General features: G+C 42.4%; 1 protein-coding gene across 1 annotated transcript in view; it reads left to right on the top strand.

The window, feature by feature from the left end:
- Positions 1-25,010, top strand: part of LOC124621972 (glutathione S-transferase D7-like) — a 104,895-nt gene that overhangs the window by 68,352 nt on the left and 11,533 nt on the right. Inside the window, exon 4 of the mRNA XM_047147506.1 lies at positions 24,816-24,957. Within this exon, the coding sequence (XP_047003462.1) occupies positions 24,816-24,957 (142 nt within the window). The remainder of the gene's footprint in view (positions 1-24,815; positions 24,958-25,010) is intronic.

Below are 25,010 nucleotides of genomic sequence, written 5' to 3'. Positions count from 1 at the left end.
GAAGTGATAAAGGCTGCCAGTCTTGCTTGCGAGATGGACAGGACCGAATGCGGACCTCTGGTACAGATCCGAATGGACGGTCTGAATCAGAGGCTCAGACAGTTCTGCGACCGCGTAGGCTGCAGATTCCGCGACTTGCGACATAGGGTGGTGGGGTTTCGAGTACCGCTAAAGAGGTCATGAGTCCATTATACGCAGGAGGCGGCTAGCGAGAGCTGTGTGGTGTGGACTAGGCGGTTTGTTAGGTTAGAGGGTCTCGCGAAACTCAACAAGGGCTTCAATCTCAAACGGAGCAAGTAGAACTCAGTAAGAACGTAGATCTAGGAACCACCGGTATAACAGTTGTAAATTGTCATAGTTGTGTTGGCAAAGTACTAGAGCTCCAAGCGTTGGTAGAAAGCACTGATGCTCAAATCTGGAGACAAGTTCAGCCGAAATTTTTGCGTTGGATCTAACGGTGTTCGGGAAGGTAGACTAAACACAGTTGGCGATGGCGTCCTTGCTGATATTAGTAGTAGCTTATCTTGTAACGAAATTTAAGTAGATAGTTCCTGTGAGTTATAAGCCATTCTTGGCAACCGGAAAAAATAATAATTGGATCCTTTTACCGAAATCCTTACTCAGATGATTCAATTGCTGAAATATTGAAAGAAAGTATGTATCTTATTTCAAACACCTACCCGACTCATACAATTGGCGGTGACGTCAATTTACCCTTGATATGTTGGCCAAAATACATGTTTAAATCCGGAGGTACGCATCAAACAGCATCCAAAATTGTACTAAACTTATTCTCTGACAATTATTTAGTTCATGAGCCCTCTCAAATAGTAAATAGTTGAGAAAAGACACTTGGCTCCTTAGCAACAAATAATCTACATCAACATCTACATAGTTACTCTGCAATTCACACTTAAGTGCCTGGCAGCAGGTTCATCGAACCATTTTCATACTACTTCTCTACCATTCCACTCTCGAATGGCGCGTGGGAAAAAGGAACACCTAAATATTTCCGCTCGAGCTCTGATTTCTCTTATTTTATTATGATGATAATTTCTCCCTACGTAGGTGTCAACAAAATATTTTCGCATTCGAAAGAGAAAGTTCGTGAATGAAATTTTGTAAATAGATCTCGCCGCAAAGAAAACCGCCTTTGTTTAAGTGACTGCCATCCCAACTCGCTTATATCAGAGACACACTCACCCCTATTGCGCGATAACACGTAACGGGCTGTCCTTCTTTGGAATTTTTCGATGTCCTCCGTCAATCCTACCTGGTAAGGATTCCACCCCGCGCAGCAATATTCCAACAGAGGACGGACGAGTGTAATGTAGGCTGTCTCCTTAGTGGGTTTGTCGCATCTTCTAAGTGTTCTGCCAACAAAGCGCTGTCTTTGTTTCGCCCTTCCCACAATATTGTGTATGTGGTCTTTACAATTTATGTTGCTTGTAATTGTAATTCCTAGGTATTTAGTCGAATTGACAGCCCTTAGATTTGTGCGATTTATCGTGTACCAAAAATCTATCGGATTTCTTTTAGCACCCATGTGCATGACCTTGCACTTTTCTTTGTTTAGTGTTAATTGCCACTTTTCGCACCATACAGAAATTCTCTGTAGATCATTTTTTAATTGGATTTGTCGTCTGATGATTTTACTAGACGGTAAATTGCAGCGTTATCTGCAAACAATTTAAGGGGGTGCTCAGATTATCACCTAGATCGTTTATGCAAATCAGGAACAGCAGAGGGCCTATGACACTAACTTGCAGAACGCCAGATATCACTTCCGTTCTACTCTATGATTTACCTTCTATCACTACGAACTGTGACCTCTCTGAGAGGAAATCACGTATCCAGCCACACAACTGAGACGATACTTCATATGCATGCAATTTGATTAATAGTCGCTTGTGAGGAACGGTATCAAAAGCCTTCTGGAAATCTAGGAATATGGAATCGATCTGTGGTCCCTTTTCGACAGCACTTATTGCTTCATCCTGAGCTAATAACGAGCATCAAAACGGATATAGGAATTAGTGAACACACAGTGTCGTAGCGAGACTAAATACCGCTACTCTCATACTCTCCAAAAATAAACTAAAAATATATCTATTGCACAAAGCGGATAAAAATTACCTTGGCGCCTTCCTGAGGGGCAATCTCCACACCTTCAAAATTACCAATGTCAATGTAGACCAGATGTGGTTTGAATTCAGAGAAATAGTGTCGACAGCAATTGAGAGATTTATACCGAATAAATTAACAGATGACGGAGTTGATCCATCATGGTACAGATAACAAGTAAGAACACTGTTGCAGAAACAAACAAAAAAGCATGTCAAATTTAAATGTACGCAAAATCACCAAGATTGGTGATCTTTCATGCAAGCTCGATATTTAGCGCGGACTTCAATGCGAGATGCTTACAATAGTTTCTACAATGAAACTTCGTCTCGAAACCTGGCAGAAAATTCGAAGAGGCTCTGGCCGTATGTAAAGTATACAAGTGACAAGACACAATGCCTTCTCTGCGCGATAGCAATGGAAAAAAATATAACGACAGTGCTACTAAAACAGAGTTATTAAACACTGTCTTCCAAAATTCCTTCACCTAAGAAGACGAAGTAGATTTTGCAGAATTCGAATCAAGAGTATCTGCCAACATCAGTAGCTTAGAAGCAGATATCCTCAGAGTAGTGAAGCAACATAAATAACTTAATAAAAGCAAACCTTCCGGTCCAGACTATATACCAATTAGGTTCCTTTCAGAGTATGCTGATGCAATAGCTCTGTACTTCATCCGTACTGGAAAGCCGCACAGGTCACACCAATATTTAGGAAAGACAATAGCAGTAATCTACTAAATTTCAGGCCCATATCATAAACGTCAACATGCAGCACGATTCTGGAATATATATTGTGTTCGAACATTATGAATTAATTGAAGAGAACGGTCTATTGGCACATTGTTAACACGGATTTTGAAAACACAAGACAACTAGCTCTTTACTCACACCAAGTGTTGAGTTCTATAGACAAGGGATTTCAAGTTGATCCTTATTTATAGATTCCCAGGAGGCTTTTGACACCGTACCTCACAAGCGGCTTGTAATCAAATTACACGTTTATGTAATATCGTGTCAGGTATGCGACCGGATTCGTGTTTTCCTGTCAGAGAGATCACAGTCCGAAGTAATTGACGGAAAGTTATCGGGTAAAAAAAGTGATTTCTGGTGTTCCCCAAGGTAGCACTATAGGCCTTCTGCTGTTCCTTATCTACATAAACGATTTAGGAGAATCTGAGCAGCCGTCTTAGGTTGCTTGCAGATGATGCTGCCGTCTATCGTCTAGTAGAGTCATCAGGAGATCAAAACGAATTGCAGAACGATTTAGATAAGATATCTGTATAGTGTGAAAATAGGCAATTGACCCTAAATAATGAAAAGTGTGAGGCCATACCCATGAGTGATAAAAGTAATCCGTTTAACTTCGGTTACACGATAAATCAATCACATACAAATGCCGTAAATTCTGCTAAATACCTAGGAATTACAATTACGAATAACTTAAATTGGAAAGAAGACAGAAAATACTGTTGACAAAGCGAACCAATGACTGCATTGTCTTGTCAGAACACTTAGAAGATGCCACAGATCTGCTAAAGAGACTGCCTGCACTACACTTGTCCTTTCTCTTTTAGAATACTGCTGCGCAGTGTGGGATCCTTACCAGGTGGGACTAACGGAGTATATCGAGAAAGTTCAAAGAAGAGCACCATGTTTTGTATTATCGAGAATAGGGGAGAGAATGTCATGGACATGACACATGATTTGGGGTGGACCCCATTAAAACAAAGGTGCTACTCGTTGCCATGGTATCTTCTCACGAAATTTCCATCTCCAGCTTTTTCCTCTGAATGCAAAAATATTTTGTTGCTACTGACCTTCGCAGGGAGAGACGATCATCATAATAAAATAAGGGAAATTAGATCTTGCATGGAAAGATATAGGTATTCGTTTTTTCCGCGGGCTGTTCGAGAGTGGAATAACTGAGAATTATTGTGATGGTGGTTCGACGAACTCTCTGCCAGGCACTTAAGTATGATTTGCACAGTGTCGATATAGATGTAGATGTATTACAAACTGTGACATTTTTGACAGGAAATCACGAATTCAGTCGCGCAACTGCCATACTCCACAGCTACGTGATCTGATTAGAAGCGTCCTGTGAGGAACTGTGTCAAAACTGTTTTGGAAATCTAGAAATATGCACTGAATGTGAGGTCCCCTGTCGGTACGCTCCTCTGACCTAATTGCTATGCTGGCTGTGCCGAAAGACCTGCCTTTATTAAGTGATTTAAGCTGCTTCGCTACACCGAGGATATCCACTTCTGAGTTACATATGTTGGTAGCTGTTCTTCATTCTGATATTAAAATATTTACTTCGTATTTTTTAGTGATGGTATTTCGGAAACCTGTGCTTCTTTAACTCCACTTTCGTGGTACTGTCATCGATAATACACTACTGGCCATTAAAATTGCTACACCAAGGAGGAGAAATGCGTACCATCACGTTTCCGACTTTGATAAACGTCGGATTGTAGCCTACCGCGATTGCGGTTTATCGTATCGCGACATTGCTGCTCGCGTTGGTCGAGATCCAATGGCTGTCAGCAGAATATGGAATCGGTGGGTCGAGGAGGGTAATACGGAATGCCGTGATGGATCCCAACGGCCTCGTATCACTAGCAGTCGAGATGACAGGCATCTTATCCGCATGGCTGTAAAGGATCGTGCAGCCACGTCTCGATCCCTGAGGCAACAGATGGGGACGTTTGCAAGACAATAACCATCTGCACGATCGGTTCGACGACGTTTGCAGCAGCATGGACTATCAGCTCGGAGACCATGGCTGCGGTTACCCTTGACGCTGCATCACAGACAGGAAGCTCGCTATGGTGTACTCAACGACGAACATGGGTGCACGAATGGCAGAACGTCATTTTTTTGGATGAATCCAGGTTCTGTTTACTGCATCACGATGGTCGCATCCGTATTTGGCGATATCGCAGTGAACGCACATTGGAAGCGTGTATTCGTACTAGCGTATCACCCGGCGTGATGGTACGGGGTGCCATTGGTTACACGTCTCGGTCACCTCTTGTTCGCATTGACGACACTTTGAACAGTGGACGTTACATTTCAGATATGTTACGACCCGTGGCTCTACCCTTCATTCGATCCCTGCGGGACCCTACATTTCAGCAGGATAATGCACGACCGCATGTTGCAGGTCCTGTACGGGCCTTTCTGGATACAGAAAATGTTCGACTGCTGCCCTGGCCAGCGCATTCTCCAGATCTCTCACCAATTGAAAACGTCTGGTCAGTGGTGGCCGAGCAACTGGCTCGTCACAATACGCCAGTCACTACTCTTGATGAACTGTGGTATCGTGTTGAAGCTGCATGGGCAGCTGTACGTGTACACGTCATCCAAGCTCTGTTTGACTCAATGCCCAGGCGTATCGAGGCCGTTATTACGGCCAGAGGCGGTTGTTCTGGGTACTGATTTATCAGGATCTATGAACCCAAAGTGCGTGAAAATGTAATCACATGTCAGTTCTAGTATAATATATTTGTCCAATGAATGCCCGTTTATCATCTGCATTTCTTCTTGGTGTAGCAATTTTAGTGGCCAGTAGTGTATTACCAATCCTGACTAGCGTAAAGGTACTGATTGTGTCATGCCACTTGTGTACTTTATACACGACCAGACCTTTAACATTACCGGCCCTTACCAAATTGGTAATTGCTGATCAAGTAACCTTCTGTGAAGGGTACCGGCCGGCCGTGGTGGCCTAGCGGTTCTAGGCGCTACAGTCTGGAACCGCGCGACCGCTACGGTCGCAGGTTCGAATCCTGCCTCTGGCATGGACCTGCGTGATGTCCTTATGTTAATTAGGTTTAAGTAGTTCTAAGTTCAAAATGGTTCAAATGGCTCTGAGCACTATGCGACTTAACTTCTGAGGTCGTCGCCTAGAACTTAGAACTAATTAAACCTAACTAACCTAAGGACGTCACACACATCCATGCCCGAGGCAGGATTCGAACCTGCGACCGTAGCGGTCGCTCGGTTCCAGACTGTAGCGCCTAGAACCGCACGGCCACTCCAGTCGGCTATTTCTAAGTTCTCGGGGACTGATGATCTCAGAAGTTAAGTTCCATAGTGCTCAGAACCATTTGAACCATTTGAAGGGTACCTAATGACAAGGAATCAGACTAAAATTTCGAAATGGAGACGTAAGTAAAACAGTAGAATCTGCAAAGGTAAAGGGTTTTGAACTGACGTTTTACTAATTCTAAAGTAAACGGTGAACATATATACATATAATTAGCCTAATTAGGCAATACGGTGTCAAGTTTCATGGCAAAGCGGAAATAAACTTCACCTAAGAAAACTAACCGTACTTGATACCAATCTCTTCTAACACAGTTACTGTCAATATCATACTGCAACTTGCCCTAGGGATCAACACAAGAGCTAACCCATACGCAGAACACAGAGTGGCTAACAAATGCAGCAGTACTCACTATCTCACAATAACACTTGCTATTGGCAAAAACTACTATGCAGCGTAATGAATACATGCAGAAGGGCATATGAACCTACTAACATAGTCTGACGGGCAATAGCATGAACTACTACTCTTTTAATTAACTATCACAAATAAGATAATGATTTTGAAACAGCGCTGATTACTGGGGGCTTAAGAAATTTGCACATGAATCTCCTCTATACAAATAGGGAGTACTGTTATTATTTTTTAAAAAATGTTTTGGTGTAGAATAAATGATTGTGCTGGTTGCTGCACTTGCTCAGAAAGAGCCTTTACTTCCATTCATCACATAAGTTAAGTAGCTTATGAAGTCCCTTAAAATTGTATGGTTTGAAGAACTACCATCAACTGTAAATGGTAACACACAAAATTAAGAAAATGGTGAACATCTTTAGTAACAACGTTAATACAATGAATAATGCAACATTAGTTGGAAAGGGACATAGCAACTACTGACTCACTCTACTCCAAGTCAAACTGGCTTTGTAAATGTCTACACAACTTGAAAAACTACTTTGAAACGATACATACAAAGAAACAAACAATTATAAATGTACAAACCTATTCAAAGTGAAATAATACTGCTGTTTTTTTATGACTTTCACCTGCAAACAGCTATAAGTACTTCACATTTTTGGCATTGATTATTTTGATGGCAGATTTTTATTTAGTGAAAAGCTTTCTCTATGAACACACTTTGGGAAACTTTAAGATGAAAAATTATGTGGAGTGAATCATTTACTACTATACAGAAAACTAAGCACGTAAAACTAAAAAAGGTTTCAGTTTAATAAAAAAAAGGGTACCCGGAATTAACACTTGGAAAGCACTCTGTCTGAGAATGTGACTGGGGTTAATCACGGGTGTGTACACGTAATTTAGAAGTTTCATGTAAACTCGCTATTGAATACATACCTGGTCCATTTAGATAACAATTCTGCTGAAGATGGTAGCGCTTGTGCCAAATTACCATGGCTATAAAATTTATGGTACAGCCACTATGGTTCTTGATGTTAGCCACACTCTGATATAACTCTTCTTGGCGTCGTAAATTTAACCAAACAGGGCCAATAATGATACCATGATCGATGGGCCACTTTACATCCCATCCGAGGCTAATTTTCATGTTCGCAAGCTCTGCTTGTCTCAATTTATACATCCAAATTAACCACGGATAAACTCTAGTGTCCGATTCAACTCGTCGGCTTTGACCAATGACGTCATATGTAAGGCAAAGATGCTGCATACCCGCAATCTATGAAGGGAACGGATCATACTCGTAAACAAACAAATATAGCATGCGATAAAATAATACATTTAACGCGATTATTATTTACGCACGAATTACATGCAAACGAGTTGAAAATAACCGAAATAAATAATAGGAGTGTAAAAATTTTTTATCTAGTTAGAATTATTATCATAATTTAAGCAAGTGGAGGGGCACAGAGAACCATAAACTGTGTGGGTGTTAGAGAAAACAATTCCTTTATTCCCACATATTTTTAGCAATAACTTAACACTACACACATGAATGAATTGTGTAGACATGAACAGCACGGAATAACTAACAAAAGTTGAGTCAAAGAATAACTATATCACTGCACGTAAATTAACACTTCACGGAATGTTTATGAAGCACTGTACACTTGTAGGGATCGATTGTCAGAAATAGGTCACTACATGACTCCCCCCTTTAATGCTAACCATACCGCAGATTAAATTTCACACGCCGTCCAGCTCTTGTAACTACTTCTTTCTTGAAACCGGGCGGTGCGTCACGTGTGTTAGTTGTTGTGTCAGGGAGTGGTGTAGTAGTCCTCGACGTCGGTCTTGGTGTTGCAGTGACTGGTGTTCGCTGAGCGTTGTGGTGTTCATGGGGTACAGGAAACACATCTTGTAGCTTCTCCTGTCTTCTCTGGTTTGTGTTCAGTGGTAGCTGTGGTGTCTGTTGCGTCCAGAAATGCAGGTTTGATACGGTCCATTGCAACTGTGGTGGGTGTACCGTTAATCATTATGCGGAAAGTATTGGTATCCCTACTGACTACCAGATATGGTCCGTCATATGGTGGCTGCAGTGGTTTACGCACAGTATCATTGCGTAAGAATACATGCGTGCAATTGTCTAGCTCCGCAAAAACGAACAAGTGTCTTCCAAGCTGGTTTCTAGGCATTGTTGGTCTCAAAAAAATGGTTCAAATGGCTCTGAGCACTATGGGACTTAACATCTATGGTCATCAGTCCCCTAGAACTTAGAACTACTTAAACCTAACTAACCTAAGGACATCACACAACACCCAGTCATCACGAGGCAGAGAAAATCCCTGACCCCGCCGGGAATCGAACCCGGGGACCCGGGCGTGGGAAGCGAGAACGCTACCGCACGATGTTGGTCTCAATTGGCGTATAAGCTCTCTTAATCTTGTGGCAAATTCTGAGGCTGTGATTGTATCATCTGCCATGCTGTGCAAAAATTCTCCAGGTAGGCGTAACGTTTGTCCATACACCAGTTCTGCTACTGCTGCTTTCAGATCACTTTTGAATGACGTTCGTAGACCCAAAAGTACGATAGGTAGTGTCTCTGTCCAATTCGGTGTTGCGTGACATCTCAGTGCTGCCTTTAACTGTCGATGAAGACGCTCAACCATGCCATTTGATGCGGGGTGGTATGCCGTGGTGCGTATGCGTTTCGTACCTAATAACGTAGCCAATGCTTCGAAAACGTAGGCTTCAAATTGACGTCCTTGATCAGTTGTAATTCTCAGTGGAACTCCAAACCGGGCAATCCAACCACGAAAAAATGTTTGAGCTATAGTTTCTGCAGTGATGTCCTTCATTGGAAATGCCTCAGGCCACCTAGTAAATCTGTCAATCACCGTGAGGCAATAACTGTTGCCTTCCGATGTCGAGAGTGGGCCGATGATGTCAACATGCACATGGTCAAAACGCTGATTTGGTGGAAGAAATGTGCCTAATGGTGCCCTGACGTGCTGTGTGATTTTATTCCTCTGGCACGCCAAGCATTGCTTCACAAATGTTTTACAGTCTGTGTGCATACATGGCCATACAAATTTTTGTTTGACCAATTTGAGTTTGGCTCTTACTCCTGGGTGTGACAGATTGTGCACTGATGCAATTGCCTGTGTTCTGAATTGTTGTGGCACAAATGGACGTATCTTTCCTCTTGCTACGTCACAGTACAACTCAATGCTTGCTTCAGGAAACGTCACGAACTGTAGCTTCAATCCTTTCTCTTGTTGCAATAGATCACGCAACTCACTATCACATTGTTGCGCATGCGCGAGGGCGTCGTAATCAATGGCCTTTGTCACTGCTTCCACCTGTGCGATGTCATCTGCTACTGTGGACACTGCTTCTATGCGAGAAAGTGCATCAGCTGGAACATTTAGCTTCCCTTCCACATACACAATGCTTGTCGTGAACTGCCTGATATAATCTAAGTGTTGCAGCTGCCTGGGCGATGCTTTCTCTGGCTTTACCTTAAAGGCATAGGTAAGCGGTTTATGATCTGTGTAAATCGTGAACTGTCGCCCTTCTAATGCGTGTCTGAAATTTTTTACTGCCGCATAAGTGGCGTACAGCTCACGGTCATATGTTGTCCAACGTTGCTGAGATGGTGATGCGGTGTCCGCCTCGATAGTACAGTGCACACTGTGCTTAGGTTTAGGTGCGCCTTTAAGTAGTTCATTCAATGGTGCTGTTATCAGTGCATGATTGCGAATGAAGCGTTGGTAGAAATTCACTACTCCAATGAATCGTCGTAATTCTCTGACTGTGACAGGGCGGGGGTATTTGTTTATGGCCTCTACTTTACTGTGTGGCGGTCGAATACCCTGTGCATTCACCAAATATCCTAGAAAGTGGACCTCTTTCTCACCAAAAACACACTTGGCAGGATTAATTTCTAGTCCATGGGGGCGTAGGCGGTCAAACACTTGTGCCAAATGCTGTAAGTGCTCCTCTTCCGATGCAGACATCACCAATAAATCATTTATATACACATAACAAGAATCCAAATCTCTTGTAACCTCATCTATAAAACGTTGGAAGGTCTGGGCGGCATTACATAGTCCGAATAGCATTCGGGTGAATTCAAATAGACCGAATGGTGTTGTCACTCTGTTTTAGGAATGTCTTCTGCAGCTATAGGGATCTGATAGTAAGCTCGAACTAGATCAATGGTAGAAAATATAGTCTTACCGTGAACATTTGCAGAAAAGTCTTCTATAAGTGGAACTGGGTACCGGTCTGGAATGGTCCTTGCATTGAGTTGGCGATAGTCACCGCAGGGGCGCCATCCATTCTTCTTTTTAGGCACGATGTGAATTGAGGATGTCCAACTGCTACTAGAAACTCTGCAGATACCTTGTGACAGCATGCTGCGAAATTCCTGCTTTACCACCTTTAGCTTTTCGGCCGTTAAACGTCTAGGCCGAGCGTGAGTTGGCGGCCCTGGCGTGGTCAAAATGTGGTGGACGGTTGTATGCTTGACTGGTGGGAGAGTAGGCGATTGCTGTGTGATCTCGGGGTATCCTTTCAGTAATTGTATATATGGTGTGTCGCCTGTGACTGTGTGTACCTCTAGTGGTGTGATACAACGGACTTTTCCTGTTGTATGCAGACTAGTAGTCAAATCTATTAGTCGCTGACGTCGCAGATCTGGCAGTAAGTCGTAGAAGGACAAAAAATCTGCTCCGATAATAGGCTGTGATATATCTGCCACTGTAAATTGCCATTCAAACACACGGCGTAGCCCCAAGCTAAGGAATAATGTTACTCGAACGTAAGTTCTAATTTTGGAGTCATTGGCGGCGAATAGATAACAGTCGTCGCAGCTCCGGCGCGATAGGCGGTTTGCTGGATATACGGACACTTCTGCGCCTGTATCGACGAGAAACTGTAGTTTTGTTTCGCGGTCTGTCACAAAAAGTCGGCGAGTGTTTGCACTGGAAGTTATCGCTGCTACGGTGTCTGCTTCGTGTTTCCACTTGCAAGGTGGCGTACACTTTCGTGCATCATTACCAAATGTCTTGTGGTACCAGCATAAGTTCTGCAGTGATGGTGATCGATTGCGACTTCGTGACCGTCGGCGGCGTGGCCGTTGGCGGTTGTGCGTTGTTTGTAATGCAGCTACCTGTGCGGTTAACTCTGCCAGTTGTGATTGTAGGGAGACTAGCGTCACTGTGGGCGAATTTTCTTGTTGTGGCGTTAATGTTGAGACACTTGATGTGGGATACATTTCAATTAACCTGTCGGCCGTTTGTGCCAGTGCGTTTAAATCGCCTGCACATACCGTGAGAATTTTTTGAGTATCTGACGGCAACCGAGACAACCATATATATGGTAGCACATCATCAGATACAGTGTTACTTGCCAGTGTGCGCAAACGTCGTAAGAGTTGTGATGGAGTGCGATCTCCGAGTTCTTCAGTGCGCAGTAGCTCCTCTAGCCGTTTTTCCTCTGATTGTGACAAACGCGTTATTAATGCGTTTTTAATGGATGCATAACGATCGGTTTCCGGAGGTGCGGCTAGGATATCTTGTATTTCTGCTGCTAGATCTTCTGTAAGTGCTGCAACCACATAGCTGTACTTAGTTTCATCCGCCGATATTTGTGCGAGGACGAACTGGCTTTCTAACTGGGCAAACCACAATAGAGGACTATGTAACCAGAATGGTGGAGATTTTATCGCCACCCAGTTAATTGCACTGCTGGCTTCAGGTTGAATTGAGACTGGCGAATCGGTCATTATCGTGCTGAAACGAGCGCGACGCGGCTTGCGCGGAAGCTACAAACGTGAACGTTGCGGAACTTCGTTAAACGCTGAAGCCGACGCGGATGTTAACGTAGTTCGTCGGGGTCACCAAATGTGGGTGTTGGAGAAAACAATTCCTTTATTCCCACATATATTTAGCAGTAACTTAACACTACACACTTGAATGAATTGTGTAGACATGAACAGCACGGAATAACTAACAAAAGTTAAGTCAAAGAATAACTATATCACTACACGTAAATTAACACTTCACGGAATGTTCATGAAGCACTGTACACTTGTAGGGATCGATTGTCAGAAATAGGTCACTACAACTGTATTACAGTATGGTGAAGTCATCCTATTGCAAAATTACGTTAATTTTATTATTGATTATTGATTCAAACGGGAGAAGCGCAGCGAAGTAGGGGTTTCGGGCGGGGAGAAATTAAACCTATATAAGAGGTCAATTCTAGTTACCGATTCCAATACTGTTAACTTTACTGTAGGAGTTCAGAGAGTAATTGCGAGTGCAGAAATGGTATTATATTTAACACAGAACCTGGAAAAACGATCTAATTAATGAAACCGCGATAGGTTGAACGTTTGTAACTGTTTTGCAGTAAATCAGAGAACAACTACTAGCGGAATATCTTATTACATTTGATACACCTGCTAGAAAAAAAACGGGTCTAGTGAAGCACGGGATACAAATCGTCGGCTTTGACCAGTAACGAAACAAAGAAATACGAGAGACGAAAAAGATAGTTGACATATATCTAGGCAAGTAGTATTTTCACGTTAAGGATATCGCGTGTTTGTATCGTATTATTTCTGTGGAAAATGAAGGGGGAGAAATGGATGGAAATATTGATAGCAAAGAATACCTCACGTCGCATATACATGGACTGTATCTCGAACCTCATTCGAACTTCATTGGTTGACTGCAGTACGGGATACAAGTTTAGCGTTCGTCGATTTCTTCGTTTTCGTTAGCATTAATATCCTGTTGTTCAGTTGAACTATATAGGTCAACTGAAGCACGGGATGCAGATTTTGCATGTGTTGTTTCTTTCGCCTACGCTACCACTAATAGTCTGTTCTTACGTAGATAGTAGTACTACCGATAGCAGAAGGAGCTACGTACAAAATGTTGTATCCCGTACTTCCGTTGATCTATATATATGTACACTGCTAACGAAAACGTGGAAATAGACGTACGTTACATTTGCAACCTGTACCTCAGTTGAACTACGCGAAGAGCCAATAAGACAACTCATATAAAATTTGTATCTCGTACTTCACTATGGGGTAAAGTTTTCTTTCGCCTTCGATGCTAATAGTATCGACTGAAAGTTATAGTTTTGATCACAGCAGTGACAATAGTATCCCATTCCTTAGTTGAGCTATATAGCTATACACAACATTTGTATTCTGCTCTCCAGTTGACATATATAGGTAAATCTCATCGATGTTACGTATGTCGTTCTTTTCGAGTAGGTAGAGGCAGTGTAAAGGTCAGCTGAAGGACGGGATACAAATTTTAGTTGTGTCGGGCGTTTTGCCTATAATATTGCTAGTACAGATTGGAAAAAATTTACTGGTACTAGTGCTGGGAAACGAAAGAAGGACAGTTGCGAAATTTCTATTACGTACTGGAGTACACGAAATCATACGCAATGGTGTAATACAACAATAAAATACGCCAAAATAGTCAAATGCAGTAAAAGAAAAAAAAATGGAAAACTGAACTTAACACACGGGAACATCTTAAAAGAAACGAAGCTTGCCTAGAAAGACATCAACAAAAATCACATAACCACATACACAACAAACAAAACATTACGAAAACACAAACACACACACACACATACACACAGACACATACAGGCAGAGATACATCCCCCCCCCCCCCCACCTCCATCCTAATGTGAAATTAGCTAACATATTTCGGACGGTACATTTGCCCAACACGTTTAACAAAACATTTAAACGGGCAATATGTTTGGGGAATACCACGCCTCCATGAATATTCGTCTCAGTGACTTTGAAGTGTGTAAATCCGGCGTTTCCCCTTCCCTACAAGAGATTTCACAGCTGACCAACAACCCTCTATGCTACTGGTGCAAGCCCCTGTGGATAATGATCTGAACTCAATATTGTGATTAACTACGAGATGCTAATAACCCATTTCCCCTAAATCCCTATATGAAGAAAAACCATCTGAAATTACAATGGAGCCCTCTCCAACGCGATCTCCAATTAAGCTGACCAAAACTTCCTTCCTTCGATTGGGTACGACTTTAAATACTACATAGTCATACTCTTGACCTGAAACTGCACCCCCCCCCCCCCCCCAAATCCATAATCCCGCCATCCCGCCGGAGGTTCCCCCCTGTTGTACTTCCTTTTGCCAAAATGCGGCTCGTCAATTTCGACCACAACAGCCCCCCCCCCCCCCCCCAACGGCCCCCTATATTTCATGTCTTCCCCACAAACTTCCCTACAAAAAGAGTACCACTCCACAACTGTAAGCTTACTCGAAAGACACTCATGGACACACAGCCACACAGGATATCTCAAACACCAACAGTACGTGATTTTCATAGTGTCTCTCAAGGCGAGCTTAGATTTTTCGAACCACGTCCCTCGTCTAATGGACCGCCACAACCGATCTTTGCTGCAGCGCCATACGAATAAGTAGTGAGTACAGCGACGAGATACACTTGTGAGGCGCATATGTCCGCCGCACTCACGACATCGAACATACTCAGCAACGAGACGACACATTTAAGAAAAACAAATCGTTGCCAACATGTCTACGCCCATAGCCTCTTTCATATCATCTAGGTTCATCGCAACAGATAAATCCATACCCACAAACGAAAATGAGATGCTAAAAATTGTCCTAAATTAAGACACTAATAGTCCAAGTTACCTCAATATCGCTAAGAATGGAATTAAGTACCGAATGAATTGCAAACAACCAATTATTTAAATAAATTCTCACGAAGAATATTTTGAGCAACGTGTAGCGATCTCTTTTAAAATCACATTCAATTATTTTGATGTACCATGATCCGGAACACAGAACTGTTTTACTATCTGTGGCAGAAAGTGAAGACACCATTATCTATGAGTAATGTATGACGTCATTGGTCAAAGCCGACGGATTGTATCGCTTGCTTCACTAGACCAAAAAAAAACGATCCAGTTTATGAACCATCGAATAGAAAAAAAAGATCTAATGAATGAACTATCGAATAGTTTGAATCGGTAGCTAGAATGGACCTCATATACAGGTCAATTCTAGTTACCGATTCCAATATTACTAAGTTTTGCGCACAACTTCAGAGAGCAATTACGAGTGCAGAAAAAAGGATCTAAGTAATGAACCATCGAATAGTTGGAATCGGTAACTAGAAGTAACCTATAGAGGAGGTCACTTCCAGTTACCGATTCAAATATTGCTGTTTCGCGGTAGTACAAAGAGCATTTACAAGCGCAAGACTCTTATAACATATGAGAAACCTGCTTAAAAAACGATCTTGTTAGAGAACTACAGAATACGGCTAGACTTTGAAAAAATAAAAATATTTACAAACATTACTGCACACTCAAAAAATAAAATAAAATAAAATAAAACGCAAAAATGAGCAAACCTTGGAACCGATAACTGTATTACACGAAAGTCACATCAGCTGCAGTAGCTCCAAAACAACACTCAGTGAAACTGATACATGAGGAATGAAAGTAAAATTAAGAACAGTATAGCAAAAGCATCGAAAATGAAAACATAAAAGTGGCTACATTAAACGAAACTTACCACATATGAACTTCCAAAGCAGTGAGAAATCGAGGCTGCCAAAAACAGAGAATAAGGACATAACGAGAAATAATAATGTTAGGAGGTGAAACTATAACGAAATACGCAAAATCCAATCAAAAAATTAATAAGAAACACAAACTACCCTGCACGAAAGAGACACCACCCAAATCAGTTCTCCCCTACCACGCGCCCTCATCCACAAGCAAAATTTTAAAATAATAATTAAAAAATGATATCATAAGTCAATCACATGAGACCACCGGCACAAGACACAGCAACCTTTAGGAATACTCTTCCTCCAACAGTATTCATCCAAATGGCTTTGCAACACTGAAATCTTTCTCTTTCCCCGCCCGACAACAGATTTTACAGCCCCTCAATGCCCCCTCAATAGAATTGGTACATGCCCCCGTCTTGTACTCCATAAACTGAATGTTATGATTCGGACCAATTGATGACAACCCCTTTCACCCAACCCCTTGTACGAAGCAAACCCACCCGACATGACTACGGAAGCTACTTCAACATATTCTTCTATTAAAGATGTCAACACTTCCTTTGTACGATTTGGTACGACATTTACTACATCAGCACAGTCCCCTCCAGAAACTACTACTCCAAAAACCCAAAGCGCAGCAGCCTTATTCCCCCTTTCGTACTTTCTCTGTCCAAATTGTGACTCGTCTACTTCAACTGCCCCCCGCCCCCTCCCCCCCCCCCCCCCCCAGCCATCAATGATCCCCTATACCTTATAAATTCTTCCCAGACTTCTCTACGAAATGAAAACCAGTCAACTACAGTGCCACACGAAACCCCTGCTTCGTGGATGACAGATTTTCAAGGGTATTGATAGCAAAAATAGTAGGTTAACATGACTCTATTACTTCTAAATTCAACCTCGATCTTTCGAACCAGGTCCCCCTGCGTTAGATCTCTATGTATTATTTTTTCTCCACCTCCACATGTATTCGTCGGAAGTTTGTGATGATGGAACCTTTGTCAAAACCATATAATTTCCACAAACACTGCACTTGCAGAATTCTGCAATAATGCCCAATGATTGCAAAAATCTTATAGTTTAGCTACAGTCAGTCGTTTCCTCAAAGAGAATTTTCGCTATAAACACAACTGACTCATCATAATGAATAGCAGTTGCATGGGAAATCCAGATCTTATAAATCACGACTACTTTCATCAACAAAAGATACTGAAAACAAATTACTATATGAAAACAAAACAATATACATCGAATTTTTAATATACGCACGTAACGAGGAAATCCAGAGAAAGCATTTAACGTTCGTAACTACAGTCGATGGCACAAACAAAATAACATCACACATTACGTCATTGGTCAAAGACGACGGGCGGAATCGGACACTAGAATTGCCCCCCAGTCCAGCCAAACTACTACTGTAACGGCGGGGCTTTACTAAAGGTTTTACATGCAGCTGCCCTGCGTATGGTCCAGTAAAATAAACAGTTTTTAAAAATTACCTCATTCACAGAGTATTATATACAAAATTGGAGGTACAGTTACAATACAATTCTTAAAACGGTAAAATAATAACATAATTATTACATATTACATAAGGAAAGATCTTGACTATGCAGATACACTAGTGTACAACGTCAGCAGGGAACTTACACGGAATACACATAAATCTATCGAGTATTGGTGTTACAGACTCTGGATTTTTTGCCGCATTTCGGGACAAACTTTCGTTATGGAATCTATCAAATGGATTCTCTGTTGTGACAGAACAGTATGCTTCCCTTCCCCGAAGGAAAGGTTTGTCTCCTTCCATGATATTAAGAAAATAACGATGAAGGAAATGTTGGTGGAATTGTATGGGGAGTAACAGATAAACAAAATATGGTTAACCACATCAATGGCGACGTTACAAAGCATGATGGTTGTATTACAATTTTTTACTCGCCGAATATGCCTGAGTATATTAAGGCAGAATTCTTTCGACTGAAAGTGGGGCCATATTTTATAACCCGTATGTTGTTTTAAGTGTCAACGATATGAGCACACAGCTGTTGCCATGCAGTGGGCAGGCAAGGTGTGGCAAATGTGACAAAGCAACCAATGCAGCCAGAGTCACTTGCTCCCTTCCAGAATTCTGCAACAGTTGCTCTGGTGATCATGCATCATGGAATCGATACTGCACAATAATTAATGAGAAGAAGAAACTACAAGCGATAAAAATAAATAGTACATTGTGCTGTGGTATAAAAATTGTACAAGTCGCTGAAGCTGCCTACACTGGCGAAATTCTTTGCCTCTGTGGTTAATAAACCAATTCAAGACATAAAGAAATTAATGGCATTAATTAAGAATTCTGCCTTAATATACTCAGGCATATTCGGACACGGGGGTCACTACACCTCAACGGACTACGCTAGCACGTCTCGCGTCAGGCCAAAATTCTCAGCTTATTCACAAACTACAGATGTAGTGGCCCTTGCTCATTATCCTCATTAGTCACAACATTACTCCGATTCCCATAAGAGTTAGAGAGTGGTGTACATCTGCACGGAAGTGATCAATGGTCGTCTGCGTCTTAATTATTTATCTGGTGTTTGTTCTTTTGGACATGTTCAAAATAACAGACAGTATATATATAAATAAGCAAGTTGTCACGGTCTCCATGCTCACTCAGACAGATCAGCAGCATAAGCATAGATACATGCCCCTATGAGTGTACTTGCAAGACAACTGTGGTATCATGCATCGGTACCACCCCACGGCCATCAGTTTGCAATGGAATTGCAAATTTCCGTTTGATGCTGATAGAGGCCAGGCAGAATCTGACAGACCCAATGGCGCACGCCCGCTGCGCTACGCCGTTAGCGGCTCCATCTCACGAGTGCTCTCTGTCACTGGGTTGTAGGACAGCCAGCAACTCTCCCCACTTGCTGTTGGAGCCTCATCACTATGATACCATCATCTACGGTTAGTATAGCGAGTCTCCTCCTTGTTGACATTGTGATAGGTAGACTCTATTTCTTGCTACATTATTTGTAATGAGTCCTTGTACACTTGAAGAAATAAAAGTAAATCTTCTGTTTGTCGTGTTAACTTGTTCGCTAATTATTTGTACTTCTGTCCAGCTTTCCTACGACAACAGTTGCCACAACATTCTGTAGCCTACATCTCCATACCGTTGTGTATAAAGTCATACAAAACATCAACCACTACTTCCTCTCAGGTAAAAAGGAAAAAAGTTACGAAAAATACAGAGGCCATCAAAACATACCTCCACCACAAGAAAAGTAGAAGAAAGTAAAGGCATTATCAACCGAAGGCTGGTACGAACACCATAGTGCTTTACTGAGCATGGTCCTATTGGAAGTGGTAAGGTTTGCCTTTATTCAGGCCTTTCAAGTGACTTATCAAACCGATTATAGGGGGACCTAAAGCTTAACGTTTATTCTGGAAAACAGTGCAACTCGCCATTTTTCACATTAGCAAACATTGCCAGATCACAAAACAAGGATAGATACGCATTAGATGAAAATCCTGTGACTGACTGCAAATCGAATAGGAGGCCTTTGGTTCCATAGTCTGCCATATGACCATTAAAGCACTGAGAAACAAAAAATGTCACAACATACAACAGCCAGCATGCCAAATTCCTCTCACTACCAACATCACCGCTGAAAGCCAAACGCAATAAGAATGAACAAATACTTAAAACGATAAATGAAAAGCCACCAGAATATCTGATACGAATGTTGAATGATGATTCCAATGAGGAACCATCTTGTCGGTGGGAATCAATGAGTCCCTCTTCTCCACTGTTGCGTCTGAAATCCTGGCAACGAGAATAAAGGCAGACGTAAAAAGACAGGATAAAATAGCTCTCACACTGCAGTGGTATCGTAAAGGATTCAGGATTCATGTGAAGGAATTGAGTTTTGACACAGGGCGGACCCCTGTGCATGTGTCTGCAAGAAACTGGTTTTAAGCTTAGTAAATCAAAGGAGCGCAATAGGAATTCCACAGTTAAATACAGAGGAGAGAGCGGAGAGATAGAAACGGCATATTGAAGGCCTCTACGAGAGGAAGACTTGTCTGGTGACGTGAAGAAGAAGAAACAGGAGTCGACAGGAAACAGGCAGGGGATCCAGTATTAGAATCAGTATTTGAAAGAACGTTAGAAGACTTAAGATCAAATAATGCAGAAGGGATAGATAACATCCCATCAGAATTTCTAAAATAGTTGGGGGAAGAGGCAACAAAACAACAACTTATGTTGGTGTGTAGAATATCTGAGACCCGCTGTGCTAAACAGGGACTATGTTGAATTAGCGAAGGGGCTCCAACTGCAAGTGTGATGAGTTGCTGCCGTCGGCCCTGCTGTACCGCAGTGACAGAGAGCATTCGTGGTACGGAGCCGCTAGCGGGTGATGGAAATTATGGACTGATAAGATAAAGAATGTAAAGGTTCTCCTGATAATCTGAGAGGAAAGGAATATATGGAGGACACCGAGAAGAAGAAGGGATAGGAAGATAAGACATCTGTTAAGACATCACTTCCACGGTATCAGAAGGAGCTGTAGAGGGTAAAATCTGTAGAAAAAGACAGATTAGACTACATGCAGCAAATTATTGAGGACGTAGGTTGCGAGTGCTGCTCTGAGGTGAAAAGGTTGGCACAGGAAAGGAATTCGTGGCCGGCGCATCAGGCCAGTCAGAAGGTGATGACTCAAAAAGAAAAGGAGGGAGTAGAGGAGAGACTGCACTACTGCTTACGTTTTTAATTCAATTCTTGATTAAATTTTAAGGGAAGTCCACAACCACGTACCTGTATTCAGAGACAGGACTAAGCAGGGGATCCTCTTGGCTGTTCCACGATTTACCCTTATCACGTCCTCGAGATTCGCTTCCCAAAACAATTTACCACTTTAACGCAGAGTTACATGCAATCTTAAACCTACTGGATCAAGAGGAATGTGTTAATACCAGCCAATTTCAAGTTTGTTCCGACTCCCCGAGTGCCCTTAAATGTATTTAACGAATGTACTCAGGAGACAAATAAGTCCATAACACCCAGGTCTGTTCATCGCCTGCAAAGGACGGGGCTGTCATTCTCACGGGTACCAGAGCACAAGCAGATTGACAAAAATGAACTGGCGGATGTTGCATCCATGGACACGTCCAATCTAAATCAAGTGGATCATTGTGCTGCCCCCTACGTGCTATGCCCTCGTATTTTAAGCACAGGTATGTATCCATGCGAATAAGAGTGACTGGAAGTGTGGGACAATAATTTGAGACTGGTGAAACCAACTACTAGGCTGTGGAGTAACTCCTTCCGGCCACTAAGGGGACATGAAATACTTCTCACTCCACTTCGGATAGGGCATAGTCTGATGACACATGGATTCCTGTTCCGGACGGAGAACTCTCCAACATGCGTTGATGGTGACGTACAGATTTCAGTACACATTATAGATAAACGTACACTCTCAGGCAAAAAAAAAAAAAAGTACTTACCACGAAGGAATTATCCGAATGGAAAGGAAACTGGTAGATGTGATGGTCATGCGCAGCAAACAAATGATTACAATTTCTGAAAAATTGGTTGATTTATTCAAGAGACAGAGCTTCTCAAATTGAGCAGATCAACAACGCGTTAGTCCATTCCAGGCCCTTATGCAAGCAGTTATTCGGCCTGGCATTGATTAGTAGAGTTGTTGGATGTCCTCCTGAGGGATATCGTGCCAAATTCCGTCCAAGTTGCGCGTTAGGTCGTCAACATTCCGAGCAGGCAGTTATTCGATCTGGCATTGATTGGTAGAGTTTTTGGAAGTCCTCCTCAGGGATATCGTTCCAAATTCTGTCCAGTTGGCACGTTATATCGTCAGAATCCCGAGCTGGTTGGAGGACTTGCCCATAATTCTCCAAACATTCCCAGTTAAACTTGCTGGCGAAGGTAGGATTTGGCAAGCATGAAGACCAGCAGCAGAAACTCTCACCGTATGTGGCCATGCATTATTTTGTTGGAATGTAAGCCCAGGTCCGCTAGCCATGAAGGGCAGCAGAAAGAGACGTAGAACATCATCGACGTATCGCTGTGCTGTAACGGTGCCGCGGATGACGGAGGGGTCCTGCTATGACCCCTGAAACAACCACTCCTAGTTATCAGGCCGTATGGCGCACCACAGCTAGGTTGGTATCCCGCTTCTCTCCGCTGTCCGTCTCCAGGCGCGTCATCGCTGATCGTTGGGGCTCAGTTCGAAGAGCGGCTCATCACTGAAGACAATTATATTCCAGTCAATGAGATTTCAAAATGGTTCAAATGGCTCTGAGCACTATGGGACTCAACTGCTAAGGTCATTAGTCCCCTAGAACTTAGAACTAGTTAAACCTAACTAACCTAAGGACATCACAAACATCCATGCCCGAGGCAGGATTCGAACCTGGTACCGTAGCGGTCTCGCGGTTCCAGACTGCAGCGCCTTTAACCGCACGGCCACTTCGGCCGGCAATGAGATTTCAGGCCGAACATATTTCTCGAGACGCTCCTGGACAGTGGTGCAATAACCTGACTGTTGTCCACCATACGGTCTGACAACCAGTACTCCTCTCGTTGTCATCCGCGGCACCATCACAGCATGACGATACGTCATTCATCGCAAGTCATCCTGGGCTTACCATTTCAGCAAGATAATGTACGTCCATAAACGGTGAGGGTTTCTACTCTCTAACGCGACAGTTTAACGGAATTTTGCACGATATCCAAAAGGAGGACATCCAACAACTCTGTCAATCAATACCAAGCCGAATACCTGCTTGCATAACGGCCAAAGGTGGACCAACGCATTACTGACTTAATCAGTTAGGGAAGCTCTTATTCTTCAATATATCATCGAACTTTTCTGAAATTTTAAACGTTTGTTTCTCTGTACATGCACATTACATCTACCAGTTTCCGTCTCATTCGGGTAATTCCTTTGTGGTGTGGCTTCTTCTTCGTTTTAGAGCGTATTTTATATTCTGACAAGAGGGCAGAAATTAGTTGACCAGCTAATCCACCCTCTATTTCAGCAGACGATGAGATGTATGTTATACGACTTTTAAGACTCCCTGGAATGTCTGACTTTTTCCCTACAAAATTAGGCCTGCCGCTGTGGCCGAGCGGTTCTAGGCGCTTCAGTCCTAAACCGTGCTGCTGTTACGGTCGCAGGTTCGAATCCTGCCTCGGGCATGGATGTGTGTGATGTTAGGTTGGTTAGGTTTACGTAGTTTTAAGTCTAGGGGACTGATGACCTCAGATGTTAAGTCCCATAGTGCTTAGAGCCATCTGAACCAATTTTTTTCGTTTTTTTTTTCTTTTTTTGCAAAATTAGGGCGTGGTTTTTAATGTGTTATCAGAGTGGCTGGCTCATCTTTTTTGATCAGCTAGCCATACTACCTAAATGATTTTCAATTACGTTCCTCTCGGGCTAATTTGGAAAGGGCGCCCTACACACACACACACACACACACACACACACACACACACACACAGACGCACACACGCAGTATGTATGCCATTTCTACTCAAGTAATACGTGCAGTCCAGAACATCTCAATTTTTTGACTGGAAGTCTTTTAATACTATAGATTTTAATTTTTCATCTTCTCCTTTTACAATGTTTCATATAGCCATTTCGTGTTGTTGTAATTCACATTATTAAGATTGACCAATAATTTTTCTTCCGCAATGAACACTACAACACAGTTCTGTTAGTTAATTTCCCACCTAAGTAGTAACTTTAGAATACATGCCAACCCTTAAGTCTGTCGGCTTTCTACACATCTACACTCCCGGTGAAGTGCAAATGTGACATGGAGAGACGTTTAATCCAAAGTCATTTATGGTAGGACATATATTGCAGTATGTAATGTGGTTTTTGACGTTCCTGGCAGGTGGGAATTTTGCTTGCAGTGGCGATGCGCACCAGAAAAATGGACCCCAGTGCTCTTGAGTAGGCAAACTAACTCATCCACTCACCTCAGTTCTTGTGCAAGATGCAGTGTCGGTGACCTGACCGCCAATGGAACTCCATCACTATCCTTCAAAGCACATACAAGATAAAATCGGAATTCTGCTGGCATTACCACTGGGGGACTCCATTAGATTTCGCTCAAAATACTAAAAATTTGTTCTGCTTGTGCCGAAGGACAAAGACCCATACACATCATATTCGCGTAAAAATGGTATTCACTTAGCACCACGTCACATTCCTTTTTGTTTTTAGGCAGTATGAGTGTAACGTTGCTGTCAACTAACACACTGCCACACTAGCTGTCAGAAATGAATTACTGTAATGATGTTTTATTAATGTATTCTAAATAAAGCAAGAAAAATACATATATGTGCTTAAATTGGCAAGACCATTAAAAATTTCATCAATGATAAAATAGTATGTGCTTAAGCTATGCCTGATTAAATTAAATTTTAAAAAGGATCTTTCTGTATCAGCCTCGGGACAGTTCAAAATGTTCCCAACATTCATACTCTATCCCGAACCGCAATGCATTTCTACTTGCCACTTTTAATCTCATGGTGCTGATGACGCCTTTACTTGCGGCAGCCACGCAATCGCCACGTACCTTGTGTCCAAGTACGGGAAGGACGACTCTCTGTACCCGAAGGATCCTGCCAAGAGAGTGTTGGTGGACCAACGACTTTACTTCGACGCGACCACGCTTTTCCCTCGTCTGAGAGCCACTACTGTGAGTACCTTTGCAACCACTTCCAACACGCAATTACACAACTACAAACGTTT

This window comes from Schistocerca americana, chromosome 7, assembly GCF_021461395.2.
Source record: "Schistocerca americana isolate TAMUIC-IGC-003095 chromosome 7, iqSchAmer2.1, whole genome shotgun sequence".
In the NCBI taxonomy this organism is placed as follows: domain Eukaryota; kingdom Metazoa; phylum Arthropoda; class Insecta; order Orthoptera; family Acrididae; genus Schistocerca; species Schistocerca americana.
This window is presented reverse-complemented; position numbering and strand designations above follow the sequence as displayed.